At 39.7% G+C, this 10,288-nt stretch overlaps 1 protein-coding gene across 1 annotated transcript in view; it reads left to right on the top strand.

Annotated features, from left to right (window-relative positions):
• The first annotated feature begins 348 nt into the window (after positions 1-348).
• EXTL1 (exostosin like glycosyltransferase 1) overlaps positions 349-10,288 on the top strand; it is a 59,085-nt gene continuing 49,145 nt past the window's right edge. The window contains exon 1 of the mRNA XM_039357267.1: positions 349-2,834. Coding sequence (XP_039213201.1) covers positions 1,897-2,834 — 938 coding nt within the window. The 5' untranslated portion in view covers positions 349-1,896. The remainder of the gene's footprint in view (positions 2,835-10,288) is intronic.

Below are 10,288 nucleotides of genomic sequence, written 5' to 3'. Positions count from 1 at the left end.
CAACTTTTGCTCCCCAACTAGGTTAGTAATCCATTCCATCTGGAAAGCTCACGCTTGATCCAAAGTAATCCAACCAGACTCTCGATGCCCCCCCCCCCAGCCTGAGCCAAGAATTCTTCCCACCCCCGGAGAGCGAAGCCTTCGCGGCAACGCACCGAACGCGGCCCTCCAATTTTTCCCACGTGGACCAGCATCCCGGACGGGCGCGGCAGGAAGAGCCAATGAGCAACCTTGCCACCCCCCCCCCCGTGCCCTCGGTTAGGAAAGAGTTAGGGAGCGGCCACGCCCTTTGAGGGGGCCGGGGACGAATCAGAAGAGAGGGGGCGGGGTCGGGTGGAATGTTGTGAAGGTGGAAGTGGAACGCTGCGTGTTGAGTCGCCGAGGCGGGCAGGAGGGGAGGGCAGCGATGGGGAGCGAGAGCCGGACCGGCGACGCGCAGTGCCGTGATTGACGGACGGGACGGCGGAGAAAGGTGGATGGTTGTGGCTTGCCAGGTTATTATTGCTTGTAGCAAGGAAGCCGGCGAGTGCGGATAATGCGGAATATAATGGACTGAGAAGGAAGGGCGGACGGAAGCTTAGGTGAGCTAAGGGCACTGCGGTGCGTTGCCCTGGGATTCCCGCCGGATTTATTCCCTCTCGGAGTAAATGGGGTCTCTGAGCCTCGGAAGAATCGGATGATCCACCACGAGCACCAAAGCGCAGAAAGCTCCAGTTTTTTTCGGCCAAAGGGAGAAAAGTGCTAGGCGGGTTGGGGAAAAAAAAAAAAAAAGGATAATAAAAACCTATACCCGGACAGAAATAACTTCGGTTAGAGAGAAAAAGGTTGGTGACTTCCAGGAAGTGTTGAGCGAATTAACCGGGTCCCAGAAAGAAGCGAAGGTGTTGAAAAGATCAACCGGGAGGGTTGGAAGACTTCTGTGAAGGTTGAGAGTTAAACTTGTTGAAAATCTGATCTTCAAAGAATAGTGATATTAATAAAACAAAGGAAAACCGCAGGGAAAAAAACTTGGCTTGGCTTGAAGATTATTGGTGGATGAAGATCTGGGTTTATTTCTTTGGAAGCAGAGAAATGTCACAATCGGAAAGCACCCAACGCCAAGAATCTAAGAAATTTGGGACTGCAAATGTTTCCTGGTGTTTGTTGGACAGCAGAAGGTACAGTCACCTGGTTCATCTGTTCTTGTAAGCCAAACAATTGGATTCAAAGCCAGCTTGAGTGGAAGAAAGGTATACAGTATTCTCCGTTAAGGATCTTTTAAGGACCAAGTATCCCGCGAGACTTTTATCAGTTACCTGTTGGATTGTCTGCTCATCCCCTGGAGGTGTGTGATAAGGGAATAAGGTTGTGCCAGGCTAAATCAGATAGCAGAACAATAGAAGAACCTAATACAGTCGCAAACTGGAAGGGTGAGTTGATAAAATGGCATAGATTTTTTTTTTAATCCTCAGGGGAAGAAAGATAGGGCAGTAGCTGAAGATTTAAAAAGAAAAACACCAGGAAGTGGTAAAGAGGAAAAAAAATAGTAATCAAACTCAGGCTGTTTACCCAGCCTGAAATAAATATGGAGTAAAGATTATAGATGATAAAGGCTCGGTTGGTTCAAAACAACACCAAATTGTTGGAACTGAAGAAGCCATCAAATCACATCTAACAAGAAAAACGGTGGAGTGGTGAATTTCAAAGCTAGGGTATATCCTAAAATGGGGAGAGAAATTGGATCCTTAGAAATTGCCATCTGCAGCATTCTAGACGCCAGTTCTGAGGTTTGAGCTCCTGTTTCTCTCCAATGAATTTAATTCCCCCTCATGCCTGAATAATTCACTTTCTGGATTGCTGTGTTGATCCATTTGATTTCCTTTCTAAATAAGGATTTGGTGGGTTCTGCATGAACCCATGCAGGCCAGGAAAAAATACCTGTTCGTGACTCTCTTGGCCACGTGGCTTCTGCTTGTTTTGTTTGGGGGAGACCAAATAAGACACTTGGCCTTTTTCTCCAGCAAAAAAGCTGAAGTCTTAAAGACCTGGCCTCGTTGGGCTGATGAGTTTCTTCTCAAGAACTTTGCAGATTCTGAGGAGCTCCAGAACAATGAAAAGGACCACAGCGACGAATCTCCAAAAAGCCGGCAGCAATTGAGGTTGAGTGTTTACAAGAACAGCAGGTGCCGAATGGAGACTTGCTTTGATTTTTCCAAATGTAGGGAACACGGGTTCAAAGTCTTTGTTTACCCCCTAGAAGGAGGGGATCCTATATCGAAAAGTTACCTCAAAATCATCAGCTCCATTGAAGAGTCACGTTATTACACCTCAAACCCGGAGGAAGCGTGCCTGTTTGTTCTAAACATTGACACACTGGATAGGGACCATCTCTCCATACAATATGTCCATAACATCAACGAAAAAATCCAAGGTTTCCGGCTTTGGAATGATGGACAAAACCATCTCATATTTAACCTGTATTCTGGCACGTGGCCTAATTACACCGAAGATTTGGGCTTTGACATTGGACAGGCTATCCTGGCCAAAGCCAGTTTTTATGTGGAGAACTTTCGGCCTGGTTTTGATATCTCCATCCCTTTGTTTTCGAAGGACCATCCTCAAAAAGGTGGGGAAAGAGGCTGGTTATATAAGACTTCTCTCCCACCCAAGAAAAAGTATCTCTTGGTTTTTAAAGGGAAGAGATACCTGACCGGCATTGGTTCCGACACCAGGAATGCTCTCCGCCACATCCATAATGGTAAAGACATTATTTCTCTGACCACATGTAAACATGGGAAAGACTGGGAGAAGCACAAAGACAAGCGATGCGACAAAGATAATATCGAATATGAAAAGTAAGTTAACACTTTTTCTCTCCAAAATGCCTCATGAAAGTGAGGCACAGTGAAGCACTAGATTTTGAATATTGTTAATTATTGTTTAATTGACTTTGCCCCAAGTTATAATGGCATAGAGTGCAATGTTTTCAGCCTCAGGTACTGAAATGTTTAGGGCAAGCTCAGAATTGTTGGGTTATAAAAAGAGGAATCAGCATCTTTTAAAAAATGCAAATTCTATAGAGATTCTACTGGGATAAAAACTGGGATATATGTGGAAAATCTTGTTTGTTTTATGCCCCTTTTTGTCATTAGGATGTTTGCTCAAACTAGTAAGGCTAAATTGTCCTAATCTTTTTCACTTTCAGAACAGGCCTGGAAAATGTCTAATGAAAAGTGGCTTTGAGAGTATATAGAATATTTCTCTCCAACTAGTGAATCATAGAATCATAGGGCTAGACCGGACCTTGGAGGTCTTCTAGTGATCCAGTGTTTCTCAACCTTGGCAACTTTAAAACATGTGGACTTCAACTCCTAGAATTCCGTAGCCAGCCAAGCTGGGGAATTTTGGGAATTGAAGTCCACACATCTTAAAGTTGCCAAGGTTGAGAAATACTGTTCTAGTCCAATCCCCTGCTCATGTCAGGCGTCCTTATAATGAAATATCTGGAACAAACAGTTGTCCAATCTTTTCTTGTCCAGGATGGTATAAGGACTCCTGCCTTTGAAGTCAACTTCCATTTTTGTAGGATAAAAGACAAAGACACAAATTAATTTCCTCTCCCCCGTTCCTGAGATTTGACACCTCCCTATTTCAGCATTCAAATGTTGGTTATTCTCAGTATTTTACATGATTTATAGAGCTGAAGCAATATGCATTGTCTTCTGCAGTATTAAAACTAAAGGTCAGTAGAGATAGCTAAGCAATCGTTGCTAATGTTTTATCTTTTGGGCTTCTTAACAACTAAGTTTGAAGACTTCTGTGCAACTTTTAAGCTTGCATGGGACATTTACAGCACTGTAATAAAAGAGTTGTGTTAGATGCATAGTTAGTGTTTCATGTTCAGTTCTGGAAGCAACATCTGGTTTATAATCTTCCACTAATCTGCATATCTGATTTATTGAAATTGACATACCTTGCAAATTATCTTCAGAAGGGAGGAGAATTTGTCTCACTGGTTCATTGGTTCTTTTATATAGTCATGTTTATCCTTCCCCTGATTTTTCTTGAAGAGTCTTTTCGGTTTTTAAAGAAATATTTATCCAGTTTTCAAAGGTACAATGGCATTGGACTTCTATTTATCATTGTGTGTCTTCACAAATTCATTTTTTGCAATAAGCGTGTTTTTAAAATTTGTTTTTTTATCCTGTCTTTATTACGGTTTATAAATAACTCCAGACTGCAAACATACCTTTTTTCCTATTTTCCCCACAACAACGACCCTGTGAGGTGGATTGGCCTGAAAGATTGTGACTGACCCAAAGTCACCCAGCCAGTTTTTCATGCCTAGGGTGGGAGAATTTGTTTAAGTTAGGGAACAAATCTGTTGATAATGTTAGAAGGTAAATCCACCCTGTTTTAACCCTTGGGTATGAGCTGAAACTGAGTGCATAGTAGTGTGCAAGATATTTGTGTGAAAGGTTGGCCAACATGTCGTCAGAATAGTGATGAAACCATATATCTCATATTTTTTAAAGAATATACAGTGCAAATAGATTACTTTTGACTGATAAGCAAAAATCTGCAAGGATCTTTCTGTGACACCTTTTTCTATTTTTTTCTAGATGAAATATATGACAGTACTTTGCATATAACAACATACTCTAATCTGCTTTAGAAATATTTTACACTTTTATTGCTGCTTAATCCCATAAAATAAAAGGGTGTTATAGGAGCATGGTTTTGAGTTTTTGGTATTCTGAGCAATTGATTGTTATTTTTTTTCTCATTTGTCAGTCTTATAAAAGCACCATCTTCTGGCAAACAGAGACGGATTTCAAGTGACAGAAAATCAAATTGTTGTGATGCAAAGATAATTGTTCCCTGGCTTTATTATACTGTATGTATGTTTTCCCTATACGCTTCCTCCACACCCTTCAACATTTCATTATTTATTTATATCCCACCTTTATTATTTGTATAAATAACTCAAGGTGACTACTACTCGTTCCTCCTCCTTCCCCCCCCCCCACTACAACAGCCCTGTGAGGCAGTTGGGATAAGAGACAGTGATTGGCCCAAAGTCCCCCAGCTGGTTTTCATACCTAAGGTGGGACTAGAACTTACAGTCTTCTGGTGATTGGCCTGAAGTCACACCGCATGCTTTCTTGCCTAAGGTAGGACTAGAACTCGCCATCTCGTGGTTTCTAGCCTGGTAATTTTCTGGCCACCAATTTATCATAGACATTAGTGTGTTTGTATATCTGTGTACTATTATTATGAAGTTCTCAGATAATATTTCTGTACTTCAAGGAAAAGGTATCCAGTTTTTTTCCCTGAGAGATATTTGTGAAAGAACTTCTGGATTTATTCCAGATTGTGAAAACAAATTTTTCAGCATACAGGTCTCTTTCCAGATCCAGCAACTGTGCTTGTCCTATTCCCCCAACTTGTTAAAACTCTGCTCATTAAGCTGCTTTACAAAAAGAGTGTGGGATAAATGCAGAAAAAAGGGCTAATAGATCAAAATCCAACATCTTTTTTTATTATATATTTTATTTTTTTCAGGGTAGGGAAAAGCAAGGGTCATTATGAATGGTGGGGTTCAGGGTGGGGTTCAAGGGAGGATTTAGGGTGGGAATGGGTACAACAATGGGGTTGCCCCCAATAACATTTCACGCTTTAGAAAGCAAACTATCATCCAGATACAAGTATTCCACAGGGTTAATATAATGATCAGTAACTGTAATCAACAAAAATAACAGAGATTATAAAGCATATCAATTAATCCAAAGAAAAAATCAATCATCTTAATAAATTTCAATTTCATTATCTCATTTTGCTAACCATTGATAAAAGTTTTCCCATGTTTTATGATAAACTGAGTCTTCTTTCTCTTTAATCTCTAACATTAATCTATCCATTTCTGCACATTCTAAAATTTTCCTAATTATAATTTCATCGGGTGGTGTATCTTCATTTTTCCAGTATTGGGCAAATGCTATTCTCGCAGCTGTCAATATATGTAATATTAAATACTCGTTCTCTTTCCCATAATTAGATCCTAGTATTCCTCGCAGAAACAATTCTGGCCTAAATTCTATATGTATTTTAGTTATCTTTTCCAGCCATATATGAATCTTACACCAGAATTTCTTTGCACTAGGGCACACCCACCAGATGTGATAATAAGTGCCTGGTTTTTGTTTACACTTCCAACAGTTATTCAAAACATTTTTAAACATTTTCGCTAACCTTACTGGTGTTATGTGCCATCTGTAAAACATTTTATACAAATTTTCTTTATATGAATTTTCTTTATATAAATTGCTTTATTAATTTGATGTTTCTGTCCCATAGTTTTTGCCAAGCTTCTAAATCTATAGAATATCCAAAGTTTTTTGCCCAACATCTTGAAGAATATCTGCCCCCGCAAAGGGTGTTCAGACCAGAAAATGAGACAAAGTGATGTTAAAAGATGGGGGAGGGGAGGGAGATGGACATGTATATATTTATATGCATAGCAATGCATCTCCTCCGACATAAAAATGCTGTGGAAGACCAGATTTGAGCATAGGATATTTGATGAATCAGGCAAGGAAGTTGCTTTGTATCTTTTCTTCTCACCTTGAGAAATCTTTTGCTCTGCAGGCTTGTGCTGATATAGAATGTAATTTTTGGTTTCAGGGAGAGTAACAGATGGTGAGTCATTTCTCTGATCTTCCTTTTCTTTGACACCATCCCCTTCTATATCACTGCTCAGTTTTCTGGATGGGAAAGATAACACAGAGGGATTCTTTTTCCAGGCATCTCCTCATTAAAACTCAGATAATCTAACCAGATCAGTTTCCATTTTCATCCCTCGCCAGAATTCAAAGAAAACACAGTGAATATTGTAGTGATTTCACCAATACACATTTGATAAGACTCAACCTCAGAGGCCAGTTTACACAGGCACAAACGTTACTTGTGGCTCCGAGACAGATAGGTTAACTATCTTAACTCCATAAATGTGCTGGAAAAGGTGAGGGACATGGAGGTTCATTTTATTTATTTATTATTTATTTATTTATGAGACTTATATACCGCTTTAAGTGCAAGCACTCTCTAAGCGGTGTACACCAGTAAGCAATGTATATATATATTTACATTGCCCCAACACTCTGGGTCCTCATTTTACCTACCTCGGAAGGATGGAAGGCTGAGTCAACCTTGAGCCGGTGAGATTTGAACCGCTGACCTGCTGAACACAGTCAGCTAAAGTGGCCTGCAGTACTGCACTCTAACTGCTGCACCACCTGGGCTCAAGATTTTGCTTGATCTTTTCTGGTTTAGTCATATAGATTTGCCCATGTTGTTAAACTACGGTTTGTTTATTTATTTATTGGTAACAAAGTCTTTGAATACCAGGTTTCTGTTTATGTATTCATAGCTGTTGACTAAACCCCTTCTGGAAACCGCTGTGGTTGAGTTCATGCAAAATGCTGAGGTAAAACCAAACAAACCACGATCTGGCTCATCATAATGGAGCGCATATTCAAACCAGCCCTTTGAGTTTCAGTCTCACCGTGGATTTAGATCAGGGGTAGTCAACCTTGGCTCTTTTATGACTCGTGGACTTCAACTCCCAGAATTCCTGAGCCAGCTAAGCTGGCTCAGGAATTCTGGGAGTTGAAGTCCACGAGTCATAAAAGAGCCAAGGTTGACTACCCCTGATTTAGATAGTGTTTGAAATCCAGGGCAAGATTCTTCTGCACTAATCCTGTTCACCAATACTGCAGAAGTGTGGTTTTGTGAGTGTTTCAATGGTTGCCTTGTATGATTCGGATAATAGTCTATAGGACAGAAAATTTTGATGTGGTAAGGAAAAGGAGCTGAGAAGAAATGGTTTGGGGTTTTTTAAATACTGTTTGGGACTTATTCTGCTTCCTAGATACCATAGTGCTGGCGTGTCATTTTTAATATATATGTAGGTAAGGGAGAATGGGCCAGCTATGGCAGGTTCTGTCACATAAAGCAGGATTTATTAGAACAAGGGTTATTTTGTACTATACCTCCTTCACTGAGCTGCTCTGTACTACTTTGTTTCTTACTGGAAATGTTCTGGGATTATCAAACTGCCCTTTCTTCCTTCAGAGCGGTGGTTCTCAACCTTTTTAATGCCGCGACCCCCCAACCGGTCGTAAGTCGAGGACTGCTCAACCGGTCGTAAGTCGAGGACTACTCAACTGGTGCAGCACCGTTTGCAGAATGAGACTTTTGGCGGGCTGAGCAGGGCAGAGACAGCCTGGACAACTCCTATTGGCTTTGGAAAGCCAATAGAATTAGACTCTATTCAAGAGAGTCTATTCTATTGGCTTTCAAAAGCCAATAGAATAAAAGGGAGTAGCACAGCTAAGGAAAAGGGGAAAAGAAAATGGCGGACTGCGTTGTTTGGCGATCCCCGTGAAATGGTCGTTCGACCCCAAATGGGGTCCCGACCCACAGGTTGAGAACCACTGCTTCAGAGCAATGAAACCATATTTGAAAGTCCGATTAGAAACTCAAGACTGGAAAACGAATCAGACTGCAAGTAGTCTTCAATTTATGACCATGACTGAGTCAAAAATTATGGTTGTAAATTATGCCAGTTGTTAAACAGGTCATCATGTGACCAACCTGATTTTATGACCTTTTTTTTTTGCTAGTGGTCATAAGCAAATGCCAGAGTCTTTATGTCAACCTCGAAGCTGTTAAGTTAATCTATTGTCCATAATAGCTATTTTTTTTGCCAGAAACCAAAAGTAAAAGCCAGCTTCTGGCAAAAAAAAAAAAAAAACCCCAATTGCAAATTGGAGTCACATGACCATGGGGTGATGGAAATGGTCTAATGAAGAGCAGGTTTGGTCTAGTGATGAAGACACCAGATTAGAAAGCAGTTTAAGTCCCACTTTAGCCATGAAAGCCAGCTAGGTGACTTTAGGCCAGTCTCTATCTCTTAGTCCAGTCTACCTCAGAGGATTGTTGTGGGGAAAATAGAAGGAAGGTGTGAGGGATATATTTGTTGCCTATTTGTAAAAATAATAAAGGTGGGATACAAATAAATAAATTAAAAGACCATAAATGCAACCTGGTTGGGAAAGGAGCAGCAGCTGTGTTAATTTGGATCTGTGTAGACTTGTAAAGGTCCACTGTAATTTTGGACAATCATTAAGCAACTGATTGTAAGTCAAAGATTATCTATATGGTCAGCAATCCAGGGCTGGAGTTGGAATTTAATCTATAATTTCTTCTTTTGCATTTTGTAGTTACTCATTATGTCATTTTTTTTTCTTAAAAGTGTGCAAGAAAACCAGGAGCAGAGTTGAGCAATATGTTCTTTATTTAAAAGGCAACTAACTTTATATTATACTGAATTTTGCAACAGTAATAAATGTTGGTATGCATGACCAGTTCTCTTGGGGGAAACTAACCCCACATATATCTTTCACCTTTTATTTGAATAATTAGGGCTAGCCCAACTCTGACTGAAAGCTCTTGATTTTATCTCACTTTAGCATATAATTCAATTGTTTCTACAAGCCCTGGAAGATATGCAGTGTGTTTGTACACGATGGACCAATGGTTGTGAAACTGTTTTCCAGTTAATGTTTATTTGGTTTCTTTATTTCTGATAGTTCCTTAAAGTTGGCTTTTTTTGCCGTTGAATTTCTGTAAATGCATATAAATGTAAATACCTCATTTTCCCAATCCATCTATTTAGCTGTGTCCAATTCGTGGGTATAGATTTTGCTTAATTTGGGTTGCTTCTGTTTTGCTTTGGAGAAGGGACGGCTGTTCCGAGAAGAACTAATAAATAACTGGAATAAAGCTTTTACTATTTTCCCTCTGACCATAAACTATGCATGGCAACTTTATAAGGGACCATTTAAAACTTGAATAAAAATGGTAGTTGTAGATATAACTGAAAAGCAATAATTTTGCAAAATAATATTTAAAAAATTTGCATCAGTATAAATTGTCGCCCTTGAATCAGATTCTTAAATCATTAATCAAGTTGTTCTCCATAAAGTGGCAACGTACTAATTTGAATAAAAAGAAATTCCTATTTCTCCTTATGGTGCATATCGGTTTGCCAGATCAAAACCCATCTCTATATATACTGATTATTGGTAATTTGAAACTGCATTCAGGTGAATTAGTTTTTCCCAGGTTTTCCCTGCAAAATCTGTTGAAGGAAAATTTAGCTTTTGCTCCATGAAATTCTAGCTATATTTATGAAAAAACATAAACATAGGTGAAAATAAATATAGAGACCAGGCAAATACGGTAT

This window comes from Crotalus tigris, unplaced genomic scaffold, assembly GCF_016545835.1.
Source record: "Crotalus tigris isolate CLP2741 ecotype Arizona unplaced genomic scaffold, ASM1654583v1 scf7180000018884.865410, whole genome shotgun sequence".
NCBI classification, from domain to species: domain Eukaryota; kingdom Metazoa; phylum Chordata; class Lepidosauria; order Squamata; family Viperidae; genus Crotalus; species Crotalus tigris.
Note: the sequence above shows the minus strand (reverse complement) of the source record. Positions and strands in the feature narration are given on the sequence as shown.